This window comes from Anomalospiza imberbis, chromosome 2 (assembly GCF_031753505.1).
Source record: "Anomalospiza imberbis isolate Cuckoo-Finch-1a 21T00152 chromosome 2, ASM3175350v1, whole genome shotgun sequence".
In the NCBI taxonomy this organism is placed as follows: domain Eukaryota; kingdom Metazoa; phylum Chordata; class Aves; order Passeriformes; family Viduidae; genus Anomalospiza; species Anomalospiza imberbis.
The window spans coordinates 11,637,103-11,656,484 of NC_089682.1; the positions used below are offsets into that span (position 1 = coordinate 11,637,103).

Consider the following 19,382-nt stretch of genomic DNA (forward strand, 5'->3'; position numbering starts at 1 on the left):
AATTAAATTATAGAATAGAGAGAAATTCATGTTCAAAAATTCTGGGCCTGATTCTGCTCTTTATTTTTACAGAGCTCTTTATATTACAGAGCTACAGCTAATTCTGCTGACTCCAGTATAAATATTTTTTTACTTCAATCAACTATTTAGAAAATTAAGATAAAATGTGCCAAAGCCTAGCATGGCATTTCCTTCCTTCATTCCATCAATGCAAAATTGAAGATGGCAAGTAGACATATATATCCTCAATGTATGTGCATGTATTCCATAGAAGCTACAAAGCAGTTCCATTCTGCTGGTTCCTCAGATTATGAAAGACCAGCTGAGAGCTTTATTAACAAAGTGCTTTATCAAGATGCTTATCCAGGTGTTAACTTCGAACAGTGGGCTCCCAAGAAGGGACTATTGCTGCTTGAGTTGCATTGTGCATTCTGCTTGTTGACAGTCAGCTCCTTCTGAGATGAGTAAAGGAACTAAATAAAATTAAAGAAACTAAATCACCTAGACAAATTGCTTTATTTGTATTAGTTTTGCAGCTTTTTTTATGGAACAGCAGGTGATGAAATTTTTCTTCTAGTATTTCAACTAGACATATGTCCTTTCTGTTAAAAATCTTTTTGGTAATTTTGTTTTCTTGTCATCTGAAGAAGGTGCAGAACATACAATATGCTAATAAAAAGATTTACCTATGAAATGGTGCATGTGCTTAATTTTATATATTATCAAAAGTTTCATGACACTAGTAACTGCACAGAACTTAATAGTGTGCTTTTCTTGCAAAATTCATAGGTGCCATGAGTGACAGCAGTGGATATTTAGATGCATTGTTGGGAGATAACCCCTTTTACTGTAAAAGCTAAGATTAGTATTCTGTCTTTTAGCATACTCTACTCACTACTTGTTGCTGCTTCACCACTGCCCAGCACTGGGCAGCTGCCTTCTTTAACATTATTAGCATGCTGAACATGTATCATTAACGAATCTTCAAACCTTTATAATAAAGATGTTACAAATTATTTATGAGTTTTCTGAATAATATAAAAATATCTTAGGCCATATTTTTACAGGACACATAAAATAAATTGTAGCAAATTACTGCCTAGAGCAGAAGGACCATAAGAGTTACAGGAAGAAGGGGCAGATAATGGTAATTTTGTAAGTTCCCATAGATTCACCTTGACTTTGAAATATTTTATTTTTATTTTATTTTTCAAGACTTTGGAGAACCTTAGAAAGCCAACAGGTAGCAATCAGAAAGCTGGAAAACCTCAGCTTTTCAAAGGAATCTCATTTCTCAGTGAGCAGGGGGAATCAGACTCACTGTGCCTGAGACTCCAGGTATAATAGCACCTGAAAGTACAATTTTCCCTTAAAATACTTATTTTTTTGGATTGGCTAGGAAGTGGATAACTCACTGAAGTGGGAGCTAAGGAAATCCAACAGCCCTTTGAACAGTTGCCATGTGCACATTTGTGCTGAAAGTCTCTTGACTTTCAGACTCATTTATGACTATTTTACTCCAGTTCTCTGGACTTCCACTCCATTCTTTCTAATAAAGTCATGTAGTGCAATGCTATCTCAGTCCTGATGTCTCCTTATGAAAACAATCAGAACAAAGCAAAGCAAGTCCAAGAAAACAAAAACACAATTCAAGGAATGGAAACATTCTTGAAAATTATATGCATGTGCATCTCAGTCTGTGTCCAACTCCTTATGCTCTAGATTGCTGTCTGAGGGGATCTTGAAAGTTGTATATCTGGTAAGGTGCCCAAAGCGGCTAAAAGGGAATTTATCTTCAATGTTCCCTAAAGAACATCTTGGCAAGTGTCATTTCAAGCAGATAACATCTTTGCTGCCACTTCTTACTCTTCAAACAACTAACAACATAAAAAAAATGTAGGAATGGTATTTGCTATGTGGTTCTGGAAGCTGCTCACGATCTTTTTTGTTTAGAAGAGTGAAGTGGTAATCAGAGAAAATAAGAGACGAACTGAACTGACAACATTATTTACGATAGGAAATTTGGCAGATATTCAGGTAGGTTCTATTAACTAGAAAAAAACCCATTTCCAACCTCTAACAAGGTTATATAAATGGCTTCAGATAGCAAACATTTGGTGAAGGACGTATCTGCTAAATTTGGGGTTCCAGGCAAAAGATATCTGTAATTTCCTGTGGCAGCAGGACTAGATGAATGCTAGTTATGTTAACCTACCTGGTCACAACATGACCAATAAAAATCTTCCCTATACTTCTCCCATGCTGTGTCACCCCAGCAATGTATCTGTGTCACAGTATCCCTAGCAATGGCTTGCTTACAAGTTTGTCATCTCCTGGCAGCACAAGGAAAATGCTTTGCTATGAAAATGCCTTGTTATTTTTGGGACTTCCTTGCCTTTTATTGAGTGCTACCTATTTTATTTTGTTGTGTAGTTCTGTGATTAAATGGTTACAAGTTAAAATACCTATGTACAGGAATAAAATTGCATAAAGTGCTTTTTGTGATGCAAGTAAGATTTGAGAGTGATTATTGCAACAATTTTGTCTCAGATAGCTGCACAGTTTGCAGGTTCATGTGTTTTGCTGAGGTAGGCATAGGTTAGTGCTCTCAAAGAAGGAGTCTGGTGTCACTGAACTATTTTACTAAGATAAATAGATGGAAAGACAGTTGTGTCACTGTTCTCCTCACTGCTTTGTATTTACATAATTACTCCATTTGAAGTTGTCTGGGTGTTAAGCTGACAAATGTACAGCGTTCTAATGTGATGCTGAAGGTAAACATATAATACTAATTGTTTAAATTTTCTACTGAAATGTTCCTAAGAACCCAGTTAGGGCTGCAGTGAGCTGTTCACCAGATAATATTAACTCTGGCAAACAACTTCTTGTATGTCTGTAAATTCATTGCCACTTGTGTTTTAAATTTACAATGAATAATGGGATTTCTTAAGCAAATCTCTCTATGATTTACCTGTCATGCAAAGAATGGAGAAAAAATTTGGAAAAGACTCTTACTTAACTTCCTACAAAACATCAGGAGAAAACAACCTTCTCTTGAAAAAGAATTGTTTGAACCCAAATTTTAAAAGATTAAGTAATTGCATTGCTAATTTTTCTTTCTTTATATTTGTTTTTCAAGTGTGTGTGGGCAGACTGCAGCTTAATGGAGTATCTTGAACCCAGAACTGACATTTTTAAGACTTTCTTTTAACCTCAGAGAAGATCAGAATAGTATAAGGATGTTGCTTCATATGAGCAGTCGATGTGGAAGTGAAAAATGGTTTACTGAGAACAAAAAATACAGATTTTTCAGCTCAAAGCTTTACTCCTGTAAGTCTCAGAAAAGAAGACAACTACTCACCCTAAACACCTCTGCAAAGAGGTTTTGTGTGGACCCCAACCTGAAGCCTTACAGCAAGCTTTGAGTGCTTGTGCTTCTAATTCAGTCTGCAAGGGAAACAGATATGAGAGGAGGGGATGGGACAGGATAGGATGGGATGGGATAGGATGGGATGGAAATTTCTGCAAGGGTTCTCATGTGTGGCGTTACCTGACTGAAATGGCAATTTCCTGTAGCTGTCATTTAGTGGATTGCACACTAACCAAGCAAGCCGACCTCTTTCTATGCTTGGCGCTGGCGTTTACTTTGAGTGTGGAGCAAATAGGAAATATTGTCAGCTGTTCCTGCTCTTCCAGCTGCTTTGCCACAGGGTATCTGTCCCTCAACATCTGATAGCTCTCATGTTTATTTTCACTAACATCAGTAGCAGCTTACTGCCCACCTTCCCTGTGTGTTGCCTACAGCAGGTAGGACAGTGGTGATACCTTGAGGTTCCTTCTGCACCCACCTGACACTGGAGCAACTAAACATGAAGCCAGAGGGGCCTGTGCTCTCCTCCTCCATGCACAGGAACACACTTTCTCCTCTGAGGAGCTTCTCAGTTGTAGACATGTGGTGCAGCTGCCTGTTCTTGCTTGCACTTCTTTATCTGTCACAAAATGAGTTTGAGAGTATGGTCTCAGTAGCTATTAATTGCTCCTGGATGACTTTGTATTTTTGAGGAGGGCAGAGAGAGAGCTAGTATTTGATTAACAGAGAAAGAGAAGGTTAAAAACCAGATCTATTTTATGTTTTCATAATTTTTCTTTTCCTTTTGACATGTTCTGATGGTTAAGAGAACATCTTTATAAAAGATATCAAATGATACCTCCCTCAAATTCTTAGCTCTTGCATTTTGCTTCAAATTATTTTCCTAATACTGATGATCAAGAAAAATGTTTGTACTCTCTCTATCCTCAGTACTAGATAGTCTATTTTATTTAATATTTAGATGCTAGAGAATCATGTAACTCTCAGTCCCCCCAAATAACAGTATTTGAATTGAATATGGAATGTTTCTGAAATTATGTTAATTAAGGTATTAGCTATTTAATGTTAAGAATTATGCTAATCTTTTGGGATGACTCTGGTTGTAATTACAAGTTGAATACTTCCCTTTAAAAACACTCAATAAAAATATACTAATTTTTCAGTAATCTGAACAGCTTCAGAATTGACATGTTTTCCAGATAATGTATCAGACCTGCCTTTGCAATTTTTTCTGTAACTACTTCATGACCCTGTGGACCATAAACCTACACCCAGAGCTTATTAGTCCAGAGCAAAAGTCAAACTTTGTTATAAGCAGAATTAAAAAAACAAAAAACAAACAAAAAAATAGGAAAACTTAATAGCTGAAACATTTTTATCATTTTCACTCCCCAGGGCAACAACTCTGAGTTTTGGAACATCAATTCAAGGCTGTTCTGTGAAGTGTGATGCTGCCAACGTCTTCTTGGAGGATAGGGACAGACTCAATGGAAAATGGCCCTGCAGAATTACATCACAATCAACAGCTCAGTGTCCATGTTAAATTCAGTGAATCTGAAATTAAAGACACAATGGTGTGCTTCAACCTCCACTCAGTGAGCTATTTAGGAGGTGAAGAGATGTGCTTATTAAAAAAAAAAAAAAGGCAAGGGAACTTGCAACCCTCATCATACAAGGAAACTCATTGTTACGAGGTTGCTTACATCTTTTCTGTTGCCAGCCACTTTAACCTATTTCTCAACTGGGTTAGAAAATGTGTCCTAATAACAGCAAACCAGATAGGGCGTGGGAGTGAAGGAATATAGTTACTCTAGTTAATAAATTAAGTCTGTTACAGAGATTTTTTTTAGCACTGACAGATTTTTGCCATCCTCTTTATAACAATAATAGAAGACAAACAACAATCTCTCTGTGCTAGACTATCAACAAGTACAAAATCATTCAGAAGTGTATTAGACATACAGGGACATATTTGTGTTGCTGATTTGTCTGGATGGCCTCCAAAAAAGCCAGTTGCTTGATGTAGGTCAGCCAGAGTACAGAGCTTTGCATGACAAAAGAAACCACAACACAGTCAAAAAGCAAGTGGGTATTTTGCCCTTTATTCTTCATTGGCCTTTGTTATATTTTTGAGATTACTACTGTGGTTTTTCTTCCTTTGGATTTTAATTCAAGTCTCCTTAGGTTTACTAGCTTGACATTTTATCCTTTTTTTTTCTCTTTTTTTTTTAGTGTAAAAATGAAGGAATCCTTTTTACTAGGCCACTTTTCCCAAATCTCACTGCTCTATCTATAATTTAAATGAGCAATTAATGCACAATATCCAAATAAAACTTTGTGAATTTTGATCAGGCGGGTATAACAAGCTTTCTGACTATTATGGAACTGATTATCACCCATTATGTAAAATATACATGGTTTTCACAGCTGTGCAGAAATAGAAAAATCTTAGTTTGCATCTAAGCCTAACAGTATTGAACTCTGAAACAGATCATATTGAAAGTGTTTGAGGTTGGCTGCCAGGTAAGAACTGGGTCCCCACTAAAATCCAGAAGGCATTTTGCTGTTCCTTTCCTTGCAGCCAAGATTTCAGCTTGTCACAGACTGCAAATATGAATTCCTTTTCTCTTTGTTTTTCCATTTTTTTTCCCCACACAAATCAATCTTGCACTCATTCAGATTTATTAGATTTACTCTCAAATCATAATGTTGTAACTGAGAACAGAATCAGACCCAGCAATGCATTTTGCCTTCAAAATAATTAGCTGCATTCTAGTCAGTCTCCCATTTCTTTCCAGCTAAATATGCTCTCTGGAGAACCTATATACTGAATTTACACAAGCTGTGTAACAAGAGTCCTTTTATAACATGGACTACTACGATTAGGGAGAGCCATATAAAGACAGAGCACCACACTTGGATAATTCACGTGCATAGAATCCACAAACAGACCCAAAGTTATTGACCAGGCAGAGTAAGTTTTTTCTGATCATCACATTGTGCCTTTTTAAAAATAAAGTGCTATTTGCTTATGGCTAAACCTTATATGAGGCTATTGCATGCACATTTCAGGCTGCATTGTCAAAAACCAAAACACCTTCACCAAAAACGATGGAGCCTAAGCACTAGGGCAATGACAATTTTTGTTGGTTTTGGTTTGTTTGTTTGTTTCCATTCTATTTTGCATTCCAATGGAATTTTTGTCAAACATAGAGCATGTGTACACACAAAACTTTCCTTTACTGTTCCCCACAATGAGCTGTTCGCAGAAGAGGAATACTAAGGAGGAGTGTTTCTAAAGCCACAGACAACTTCTTCAAACTTATTTCAGGTTTTGTCATTTGTTTCTCTTTGTTTGTTTGTTTGTTTGTTTTTCTTATATTTAATATTATGACAAAACCTTCCTTTAAGTAGTGAGAATATCAAATAGTATTTGTCAGTCCCTGAATCATGCTATTCAAAGTGCTTAAATCTACACTAAAAATAGAAGAACAGAAAAGTACTTCCCATGTGGCTAAGGAAAGACCTACCCATTGTCAAAATGTGATTGTGGTCAAATAATTACATCCTACATTTATTCCATATCCCAGTCTTTACACCAGGGCATGTGAAGGGGAAAAAAATAATGCATTTCTTTCAGACGATCCTGGGGTATTTGGGACCGTTGTGGTTTAAGCCCAGATAGAAATTAAACACCACATTGCCACTCACTCAACCCTTCCCCTTCTCCCCCCTCCCCGCCCAGTGAAAACCAGGACAGGCATCCAGATGAATGAAGGAAAATGCCATCAGAGCCTGACAGGTGTCTGTAAGAGCAAATAAATAATAGCTTTCTTAAAGCAAACGTGCAAAGTTCTCTTAAAATTTTATGTGACCTGGCAGCCTAATTTCCATTTTGTGGATGTTTGGCACATGTCCAGAGACACTATAATAAAGAACAGGTTGTAGAAAAGGACTTGAGCTAAATCTCAGAGAAATAAACATTTTAAGCAAATAAAAGTACACACCTCAAAGGTCTATTAGCTTCTTATGCAGATACTGAGATTTCTTGACTTTCACAACAGAAGCACAGTCATTTCCTCCCACACTGTCAGTTCTGGACTGCTCCCACATATATCCCCCAAACTGCAGCTTCTCCACTCACTTCTCATTAAGGAGACCAAAATATTATAAGCTCTACTTCTCTTGTTGTGACAATCATGATGAGCAAACCCCACAACCATCCATTATATTGGCCGATGTTATTCAGCTGCCAGAAAAACACCTAAAGCTAATTAATGACATAAATAGACTCTAAGGCCTGTTTGCCAGGACACCAGTTACAATTCTGCCAGGGTAAATCAAACCCATGGCTCTATGACAGTGTGCTGCAACCAGTAACTCTACTCCAGCTCCTCTGCTTCTGCCAGCAGGGACTAGCAGAGAGCTTGGCCTGAATATGTTGCAGAGCTGCACCACTTCTCTCTCCTAAAACCAGAAAGGACTTTCTGTAATTTAAAACATCAGTATGAGCAAGGTGCTTATTTAATTTGTCTCAAAGATGTCTGGGTGTAAACACAGTGGTGGGCTTTTATTCTTCCCTGTCAGCCATAGTACATGCATTATTTGCAACTCCTCAAAGATGGAATCATACATAAAAATAAAACTAATTTATTTATTCATTAAAGTGAATAGATTGTTTTTAATACTTCCAGGTCTGATTTAAATATTAATTTTGTATAAATAAAGTTTATTCTGAAAACAGTTATATTTCTGGTAATCATGTCATTTTTTCTGCCTGAGTTCTTACTGAAATCATGTTGAAATTAATAAAGTTTTATTTATCGTTACAAGTTAAAATCAAATGAAAGATTTCTTAATCTTGAATATATAATTTTAAAGCAAATACAGTTTTTGGAACATTAAAATACAAGGGACTCTGAAATCCACATGAAAATAATGTTTTGCTCTTACTTTTTTTTTGAAAATAACACTTTCTATAATACAAAGTGACAAACCATCTACAATACTGTCTTTTTTATTCCCCTTTGGTTTGGAAGTCATCACTGTACATATCAGCAGGACTCTGCCTTTCAGTGTCTATTGCCTCACTTGTCTTACTCGCCTGACATTTGCAAATGTTATTTGCAGGATTTTGAAAGTTGGGAAAGAAAAAAAATGAGTGCTTAAAAAATAAAATCCACAACCACATTAATACTTTTCCAGGACGTGTTAAAAATAAGGTTGCTTTTATATTTATAAAAGGGATACAACCAACTCATTCTTGAAATTAGAATTAAGAAAAAAAACAAACCCAAGAAAGCAAAAACCAAACCGGCTATAGTTTCTAAACACTCTAGTGACTACTGTGAAGCAACCGATACAGATTGGGTATTTTCTCTTGTTTGACAGGTATCTACCAAGTTACATGTTAGATGGTCAGACTGTAGTGTTACCCCAAATGGGGGTCTTTGTAAGGGCAGGGAAGGAGCAGTGCACATTACGAGAGTAGAAATGAAACTGGAGCTCTCAGTGAGCAGTGGGGTCCTTCTAAGAACAAGAACTCTCCAAAAGAGGTGAGCTGCAGCAGGCATGGCTAGGCAGGCCAACAAAATGGATGGTGCATCTGACATCAACATAGCTTTGTCCAAGCATTCCCAAGAGAGGTTATAAACAAACAAACAAAAAGTCTAAAACTATACTAATGAAGCAAAAAAGTTTCCTATCTATACAGCAGTCTCTTCATTTAAAAAAAAATGTAAATATACAAATTCCAATGACATATAAAACAAAGTCAAAAATGTGAATGGGAAGAGACATGGGTAAAACAGGAAGACTGATGCTACAAAGAAATTGCAAAAACATATGTACAAGACCCTGTTTTTCCTCGTTTGTTATCGATTGTAATGCATGTTTAACAGCAGCAGTCGAGGATGTAGTTCCAGGCACCAGACTGCAGACTCTGCTCCTACTCAAGGGGGTTGACAGCCCCTTGCATGTCGGTCACCAAATGACACTTGATATACTGGTCTCCCGTGGCAAGAGGGGCAGTATGGCACTGTTTGTGTGAGCCTCTTCGGGGTTCTGCTCCCTGTTAGTTTTTGTCTGTGGCCGCTGTCCGTTTATAAGTGTCATGGGGATGTTGCAGTAGGTGTGCTGGTTACCTATTGAGGTAAGTGGCAGGGTGCCGGCAGGAGGTACATCGTATTCATAGCTCCGATAATAGTGTTTCTGGCGCATCTGTGAATGATATGTGTTATGAAAGGTGGAGCGCAGGTCTGGATGGGCAGTGGCAAGAGCAGTGGAGGTGGCAGCAGCCATGGAAATTGCGGAGACTGTCTGCAGTTCCCCAAAGGGCCCCTGCTCACTGACATCTAAAACCTGCTCGTTTGTCATGGGTTCAATCCTCTTAAAAGGCATTTCGTACTGTAAACGTTTCCAGAACTTGGAATTCAACTTGTTGCATTTTGGTCCGTGCCACTTAATGACAGTGAGGAGCTTGATGGTATGTTTTAGGGCCTCAACCTCCTGGTAGTTCATAACTCCTCGTAGTTCACTGCACTCAATCAGTATCACTTTGATTTCTCCTGTGACTAACATATTTCGAAGCCTTGTTTCCAGTTCAAAGATGCTCCAACCTCTTCTTACCACGTAACTTGGAGTCATGACGATGATCAGTCGCTTGCTTTGGTCTACACATCTTGCCACATCTTCAATGTAGGCTACAAAACAAAACAATTGCTCAAAAAACAATCTAAGAAAACAGTCTGCTCTCATAAACTGGTGAGAAACAACAGAGGCAAATCCTTGCTCCCCAACGATCTCACTGAAATATGCAAAAACATCAACTATAAATGTGCCAGGCTGGCCTAGCAGAACATGATCTTGAGCAACCTGCTCTATGTGGATCTGTTTGAGCAGGGAGGTTGGAAAGATGACCTCCACAGGCCCCTTCCAACCTCAGCCATTCTGTGATCCTGCAAAACATCTATTCCCACACGTGCTATGGATTGTATGGAGTGTTTCTTCATGAGCTGTGGGTTTGTATCATCTATATCACTACTGGAACAAATATGTCCATCATGATTTTTACCTTTAAAAAGGCAAAGTCACCCAGTTAGACAACAGAGCAGCAGCCATGTGCTTCAAGACCTCAGTCTCAAACCCAAATGATACTCTAAGTTTTTTGGTAGATTTAGATTCTGTTTTTCTTTCATGACCATGCCACATACATTCATAAAAATTTTTATCTTGTGTAAATTAGTGTTTAGTTTGCTGTAGATTTAAAAAATATCCATTAGATTGTTTGACATTCTATGTTGTTGTTTTTCTATACCAAGTATCCTTTCTTTTATTTTTGATTAAATGTACTGAACTTAGTCACTGTCTTTATGGTTACACTGAAGTCATGATGAATATTACAAGAACTGACAAAATATTACTGCACTTATGTTGGAATATGTGTGAGGAGCGTGAAAAAGATCTACTTGTACCAGCTGGAATCAATTCCAGTATTCAGTCTCTGAGAATGATCAAGTACATCCACTACACAATTGTCTACAGTGGACACTGTCAGAATTCACTACATTTTTTTGGTGTAGAAGTTATTACTCAACCATTGCCTTAGTCCAAACACAGCTTTTTCCTTCCTGTGTGAATTTCTGTAATACTTAGAATCATGGATATCTTTCCAAACAAAATCTAAGGAACTGAAAATAAAGAACTTGGTGTTCATTCCTAGATATGCAAGTTCTCAAAAAATCTGAAAAATGTTAGTCTCTTTCATTTCCTTTACTTATGCATCCCTTTCTGCACTGTTTTACCTTCAATTAACTAAATAATAATCCTCTTATCAGGGAAATGCACATTAATGTTTGGTGGTTTACCCTCACCATTCTCTAAGACATGGGAGAAACTATGACATTCTGAAAGAGTAGGTATAGAAACAAGACTAAAACAATCACTGCAATCACTTATTTTATCCTTCCATATCACATGAGAATAAAGACATTACTTACTTCCTGTGGGAATCAAATCTCTGTCTGGTATGAACAACTTGTATCCATAATGCTTTTCCAGCATATCTGGTAGAATCTCAAGAGCAAATCTTTCTTCTTCTCCAGTTTCTTGATTCCACTGGTCAGGATCCACTTTGGTATAAGATAGATATGCATCATAATCTTTGTTGTCTAAAAAAGAGGGAAATTAAGTTAGTTTATTCCTTATTCTAGCAATTTCCCCAGATATTTCCCCAGGAATTATTTCTGGGAGAAGTTTCTAGGAAGACGAAATGGTTTAGATAAAAAGGCAAGCTTTCACCTAGTCTCCAGATATGCATCTGTTCAGCTTTCCTGTTTCACCTGGTAGGGATAATACTTAGTTACACAGATGCAAGGAAGAAGAGCTCCACATCCATAGGCAGAAGTCAGTTTATGTAAGAATCTGGTTGAAGGAAATCCATTCAATTTCAGGGTGACAGCTCATGAGTACAAAAGTCAAAAGTTGCTGAGAATAATTTGCATTCTTCTGTAGCATAAAAGGAGAATGAAGAGCATAGAAATAACTAGGCTAATGTGTAAAAGTCTCTGCTGCATAGTAAAAGCATTTCAATCTTGTCAGAATTTTACTATAAATTTAGGACTTGAGGCTGAAATGATCTAAGTGTATATATAGCATTCCTTGTAAAATTCCTTAACTCCCCAGGTCTGAAATTATTGCCAAGTTTAAATCTTTCCAGTTTTAGCTCCTGATAATGCAGTTTAAGTTTCTTGAATTCTGTGCATTTAAATTTACAAATTTAATGTTGAATTAATGTACATTTCATTACTTAACAGTGTGTTACTTCAATATGAGAAATAATCATGCCTGTGTTTTAAATGCGCTTGGTGTGCCCACTTGAAAGACTGAATCAAAAAAGCCACCATTAATTTTCATTAGGAGGTCAATAATGCCAAGTGTTCTTGAACTAATTCAGTGGAATAAGAGGTCATGTTTTGACTTTTGTTGTGAAGAAAGCAGAGGAAAATCAATGACAAGAGTAATGAAATGTTAACATCCTTCTAACTCTCTTGACAACATTATGAACAGACTACCCAGAATATCAATTGCTTATAAAAGAGATCTAACTGAATATTCTAAATACTGTGTGTCATAAGTAATGTTATATTCAGTACTGACTTCATTTATGTATTGAGCAGCTCCTTTCTTCATTTTACACCTTTTTGTAGTCTGGCAGCATTATTTTGAAAAACCTGCCAGCTGTAGGGTGGATGGGAAGAGTGTAAATGAAATTAATGGAGTGGTGCTAATCTTGAGCAGTCCTCTCTCCCTTCTGAGGAACCATGTGCACTATGCTAATTAACATTTGCAGATGACAGAACAAATGTGGTTGTATTGTTACTACTTTTAAACTTTCTAAACCCATGAAATGGCCATGTGCACATTCTGTGTCCTGCACATCTTTTGTGGGGTATTATCTATTGGATTGTTATAGTCACAGAAAAAAACAAATTTAAAAAACCCATCCAAAAAAGAGAAAAAAAAGGAAACTAAGAAGAAGAGATGCACTGCCTTTTATGGGTCCCACTTTCCAGGATTTTTTGGAAGTATTTATGAAAACATGCCCCTTAATAACAGACAAGCACCTCCTGCCTTTGATAATGCCTTAAGACTGATTGGATCAAGTATAATATAGAGGGATATCCACTGCAGGTTTTTCATTTCTGTAGTAAGACAGTGTTTACCCAGCAGAAGAGTTAGCACACAGTGGGGTCAACAAATATATGGGGAAATATTACAACTGACAAAATGCTGGTGCTGCAATGACATATTCTACTGTCACCTCATTAATGGTCATAGCCATGGCACATGCTTGAGACAAGTGCTGCTCTGTTCAAAGTCTTTGAGTAAAGATGAGAATGCATAATTTCTCAAAGAGATTAATAGTAAGAAATAAGGCAGAATTCAAACAGTTTTAAAGGTTGAGTATTGCCTGTTAAGGTACAAACACACATTCTTACTTGGAGGGGATTATTTGTGCTATGACATTGTTTTATTGCATTATGCAAATATCGCACTTATGCATTTATTCAAAGTACGTATTTTTCATATCATGGAGACTGCAGCATCTCCTCTAACTACAGCTGCATCATCCTGTATTGCAGGGAAGATATCTTTCCCTCCTAGTTTTATTAGTATTTGTAGGGCAAAGAATGGTTGGGGTCTAGGGTATATCTGCAGAGATGTGTTCGGGCATCAGGCATGGGGAAGCTCTGGAGTAATTCATCACAATAAGGTCAAATGCAGCTTGTGCTCAAGGTGTGATGCATTCAGTCCACAAATGCTTCAGTCAGCCCCAAACCACTAGTACTGCAAGACTCCAGGCAAAACCGACTGTGAGTTACAAACTGTCCTACCATTTAAACCATTCTATGGAGCTGAAAAGAAGTTTGTAAGTGAGCAATGGTCATGGAGCTGCACTCAGACACAGGTTTAGATAGATCTTAGGGCTAAACACTGAGGGTCAAATCTCATCTTCATTAATAACACACAGAAAGATTACTTCACTTAGTGGCCCAGGTTTCTAGGCAAAGCACCTGTTGCATCATTGGAACATGCAATCTTTAATCCTGCCCGTTCCTTGTGGTACTCATCTACATGCAGAGTACACTGTCATACTCCCTGTAATTTTCTACAATGTTAATCCAACAGAAGTGATATAAATTTTTAGGGGATGAAGCTGTAAATGCTTCTTGTTATTCCAAGGATGTGCTCAGCAGCAGTCACTTAAAGGCTCAGTGTAAGCATAAAATGAAACCCAGACTCTATATGCATCTACTTTTTCACATGCAAATGGGATCTTTGAGTAAGTAAATTGCTATCAGACATATAAGAACTCATCTGTATGCATTCTGTCTTAACAGCTACACATGAAGAAATGATAAGCTGGTGCCTACAGAAAGAAAGATAAAACTTCCTCTTCAACAGGGACCACCAAACACATTTAACATCAAATTTGCATTATAGATGTATGTGTTTTCTAATGATTTCCATGTTACACGGCAACAAGTCAGCAGTTTGGGCCTTTGGGGGTTTATTAAACTTAAACACTCAAGATACTTCTGCTAATGGGGGACAGAAAAATCATCATGAAAAATTAAAAAAAAGCCAAAAATCTTTCTAGAGTAATTTTTGTTTCTTATCAGCCATATTCAAGCCAGTGACAAATTCTGACTTTTAGCTGGCTTTATACATTTTAGCACAGGACAGATTAAGAGATCAAAACAAGGAGAAATGCCACAGTGTTGCATTTCATAATGAAGCTTATTTCAGTGAAGCTCTATGACCTATATGATGGAGTCAGCTCATGTGTCTGTGCATCCTGAAATTCTCAGAGCAGCTTGCAGTGCCTTCAGAAACATTCAGTGCAGTGGAGGCAGCTGACCATGCACAGGCTGCTCCACAGCTCGGTGTAGCCAGCAAGGCTGGGCAGATCTTCCATTTCCAGATCAGCAAGAAACTGCACAGCTGATTCCTCTCCTTGAGCAGAGCACGTGCTCTCCTCTTAAATACTTGGATACTCATACAGGAGTTTGGAGCAATGCACTGATTTAACTCAATGTTTCAGGATTTCACGGGTAGCTTTGGAAACAGGAGATTGGATCCTTCCAAATGCTGCAGGGAGCTGGAGTCAAACTGATACAGGAAACTTTTGTCTTAAAAAAAACATGCTATGTTCAGGAAAGGTTACAAAGAACCTTTCAAAATTTCTCAGAGACTGTAGTTGCTTCAAAATTATGGCATTTCTCAATCTATATTTGCTTCACTACCTTGGGGGCTACATTTAATATATACATTGGGATAGTGGTTATCCTTAATATAATTAATAAAATGTCATTTAATGCTGACTTGAATAAAACACTCAAATCCTAGGTCTTTCAAAATACTTATACTTTTCCTCACACTATTTACTGTTGCTGACGCAACATTTTCTATTATTTTTAAATGTCAAGACCTTTTATTGTTAATAAAAATTAAGAACTTCCCACACAGTTTTTTCCATGGCATGGTATATTTTAAATGCAGCATTCCTCGTGATAGTTCATATTCTTGTGCAAGTGAGCAATGTTGAATTGTATGGGAGTCTCTTTCTACTTTACATCTGAACTTTTTAACCTATAACAATCTCTTAGTTTGAAATCCAAAGATGATCTTGGTAATATTTTATCTTTAAAGATATATATATATATATGTAACATGCACTTTAGATGCTGTAAAATAGAAAGAGAGAAATAAGAAGGAATTTTCCTTTGAATTAGGACATTTCATGTACAGAATCTAGTAAAACCCATATTTAGTGGAGACATAAATTGAGTTTTTATTGTTTGAATTGCATTTCAGATGTAAATAAATAGCATAAACAAGAAGAGTTAAAAGAAACAGTTTTCCAGCAATAAAATTGTAATTAAATAAGAGAAAAATTCCTTTTTGTAACCAGTAATGTTTAGAAAGAAGAGAGCTGCATTTTTCTAAGGTGATTTTAATAGAATTTTAAATTTATATTCATAGAGCAGGATTTCTTATCAAAACAATTTGCCAATAGCCAATAAGAATATATAAACGAGTGGTGAGACTGCTACTGCAAACTTATTTTTTGCATCCCCAGGGAAGGTTCAGTAATTGCAAAGTCACTAACTTCAGCAGTAATTTCAGTCTAGTTATGCCTGCATAGCATAATCATTGACACAAGTGCTTAGGTGGTGCTTAAACCAATGGTAAAAGTTATATTTGAAAGTTAGTAACTTAGTTACACAGAAATCTGAAGAATCTTAAAGCCCTGGCATTCCTCGCTGCTTAAAAGTTTCACTGGGATGAAATCCAGGAAACCACTAAGAAGTATTTCTTACCTGCTCTTGTCCTGGACAGTTAATAAGATATTATCTGGGCATTCCCATAGGTTCATCTAGGAACCCTGCTAGTCTTTTGCAGCTAAATAATAGCAAGGACAAAATCAAGATTACATAAGGACTCCCAGGTGAAACAGGAACTAAAAGGAAGAACCAGTTTCATCAATCTCCTAATTTGAGCATTGATTTGCTTTCCCTCAGCAAGAAGCAGAAATTCATCTCTCATGAAAGGGTGAACAGCCTAGCCAAGAAACATTATAGGTGTCATGTACCAAATCCAAACAAGATTTCCGGAACTGAGAGAGCTCAGCAGTGGCACACTTTAATCTTATTAGGAGCTCTTTGCTTTATTTCTTTATTTCAGCAATGTGGTGGAAAACAAATGAAAAAACAAACAAGCAGCCACTTTCCCTCTTCCAGAACTGAAACTCCCCAGGCCTGGGCCCAGTGGCATTCCCTGTAACAGAGCTGCAAAGAGGCCATGGCTTCCTTCAATTCAACAAGGTTTCCATGGCAAAGAAAGCTGAGAAGAAGATTGAGGATAACACAATGAGCCCCTGCCCAATATTTTAGAAACAGCTGATGGAACCTAAAGGCACCAAGGGTCATTGTGAAGGTCATCATTTCTGCTCTTAAACAAAACTCTCACTTTCTAGCTATCAGTTGCCTACAGTCTTCTTTTTTTCCTGGAGCCTAAAGCTTGACTTCTTCTCTTTACATCACATTTAGTAAGGTTTGGTCTTCAATTACTACTTGTTTTTGCCAGCATCTTAGTGAAAAATTTCTTATTTTCTCTCTCTCTTTTTTTTTTTTTTTTTTTTTTTTTTTTTTTTTTTTTTTTTTTTTTTTTTTAAGATCGTGTTCACCTTTGCTTTTTAATTCCTTGATAGAAAATTTCCACCAATTTAAAAGGTTAAAAATCTACCCAGGTAATGGTAATGGCAGATACCTGCAAGCTGTTTCTACTATTAGCTGTACCATATGGTCTTGCCTCTGAAACTAGAATCTAAAACACAAACACATGCAGAAGTTTTTGAGTATATTTGCCTATCTGACCACGTCCAATGGTTTTTAGCCTGTCACCTACAGACTTCTGGATTTATCCATAATGTAAATTAAAACTAGCATACAGTCATTCACATATGCACTGGATCTTCTCAAATCTTGAAATGGCAAAAAAAAAAAAAAAAAGGTCAAAACCAGCTATTTTGGTTACTTTGAGCCTCCTATCCACTCTGAGGCAGGATCATAACTGCACTACTGAGAGAAGTGACTCTCCTCTCCACCCTCACTGTGGCTGATGTGGCTGTCACGCCTGGGGACTGACCTGGGGACTGATCCTTGCACAATCTGATGAGCAGGAAAAGTAAAAGGAAAAAGTTGTCCCAGGTAAAACAGTGGGAAAATTTCCACTTATTTTAGGGTGCCTGTAAGTCAGCTTATATCTAGATAAAGAGCAGATTTCTATACAGTAATAATATCTCTTTTGATACAATTAGCTTTTAAGGTCACAGAGTGCAAGCTAGAAAGAAGTCAGGACATGCGTTGATCGCAGGTACTTGTAAATGGTTGTTTACATCTTCACTCTGTCAGTTAAAGTACAATATTTATTTTCATAAAGTAATTTAAGAACTGGGAACAACAGCAAGAGAAGTTCCTTGGAAAGTAACAAATACACAAAAAGCCACAGCTAAAAAGCTACAGAAAATTAACATGGTATGAAATCTCTTTTGTTGGAGGTCAATGTACAACAAAACAAAATAAATCATCACTTTAAAAAGTGGCTTTCACTAATATCATTTTAGTCCCTAAAGTGTGCTTTATGGACAAGGCTTTTTAAAATAAGCTTTTAAGTTTAAAGCTGCAAAGCTAAAAAGGTTACCTGACATTTGACAAAGATTAGCCCTCAGAAGTTCCCAGTAAAGTATCTATTTCTGAGAATATTGTTGTTTTCAGAACAGTCAGGACATTTCTTTGTTTACATTGCACTTCAAACTATCATCTTAACTGTGTATGCAGAGAGATCTTTTTCCTCTTGAACAGAGGAAAATTTTCCTCTGGAGGCAGGATTTTTCCTCTGAAATTTTTCCTCTGAAGGATTTTTCCTTCCTTAAACAGATTTGGGAGTTTCTGGCCACCAAACCCGTAGTAGTGAGTTACGGCTCAGAGATGCAAGGTCAGGCCAAACACCTGCAGGTAAAAAAAGCTACTGCCTTGCCAAGGGTCAGAGTGTTTCTCTTGTCCCTCTGCTCCAGGGACTGGGGGAGCTGTCAGACATTCACAGTGAGGCCCCTGACTGGACAGGGGCACCCTGTGCTCCTCTGCACTGAAGGACACATTGTGGTGTGTCCATCCCCTGGTGTGGAGCCAGCTCCCATGCAGTTGGAAAGCACAGGCATGGACTGAGAGGAGAAGCAGCAATATTACTGTATGCCAAATTAGTAGGAAAGACAGGGAATCAACCACAAAAACATAAAAAGGGGCTTCAATTCCAATTCCAGGACTGAGCTGCAGTGTCTGCAGGAGTGAGAAAAAGAGAAGGAGAGTCTTGTCCTTAGGCTGAGAAAAAACACTGGGAAATTCAACAGTGTAAGTTAGAGAAGTGAGGAATCTACAGCTGCAACCACTTTAATCTACAGTATCCCTACAGAAAGTAATAAATTGAGTTGCATTAGCTGTAAGGGTTAAATACTTTGTTTTCAAATACTTCTCACAATTTACCCATTCCTCCCACAAAAATGTGTATGTTAGTTAGCCTCAGAACAACTGATGTGTCTAAGGCTTTGAAAGGAAAAAGGAATTGTGATGAGATTTGACATCCTGAAAGGCTTGTTCTCTGATCAGGGAAGAAATGAAGCATTGAATTTTAAAAGAGATTTTCAACTGAAATTTTTAATTGGACCTCACCTTTAAAGAGTTTCAAATCCTCTCTGGGTACAATACAGCACAGATAAAAAAAGACTGTGATATTTTGATGTTTGCTTATCTCCATGCTGTCCTGAAGTATGACAGAACATGGTGTAAATTATGAATAGAACGTGGGCGCTCTGCTGCTGCACTGCAGGAGATGTGGTTAGAATAGGATTTTAGAGTTCAGCATTTTGTGTCTGTCAATAACAAACTAAGCC

At 37.3% G+C, this 19,382-nt stretch overlaps 1 protein-coding gene across 5 annotated transcripts in view; it reads right to left on the reverse strand.

The window, feature by feature from the left end:
* Positions 1 to 6,020: 6,020 nt before the first annotated feature.
* Positions 6,021 to 19,382, reverse strand: part of IL1RAPL1 (interleukin 1 receptor accessory protein like 1) — a 680,356-nt gene continuing 666,994 nt past the window's right edge. For all 5 annotated transcript variants that reach the window (XM_068179827.1, XM_068179828.1, XM_068179829.1 and 2 more), the window contains 2 exons: positions 11,368 to 11,538; positions 6,021 to 10,071 (listed from right to left, as the gene is read on the reverse strand). In XM_068179827.1, coding sequence (XP_068035928.1) covers positions 9,353 to 10,071; positions 11,368 to 11,538 — 890 coding nt within the window. In that variant the 3' untranslated portion in view covers positions 6,021 to 9,352. The remainder of the gene's footprint in view (positions 10,072 to 11,367; positions 11,539 to 19,382) is intronic.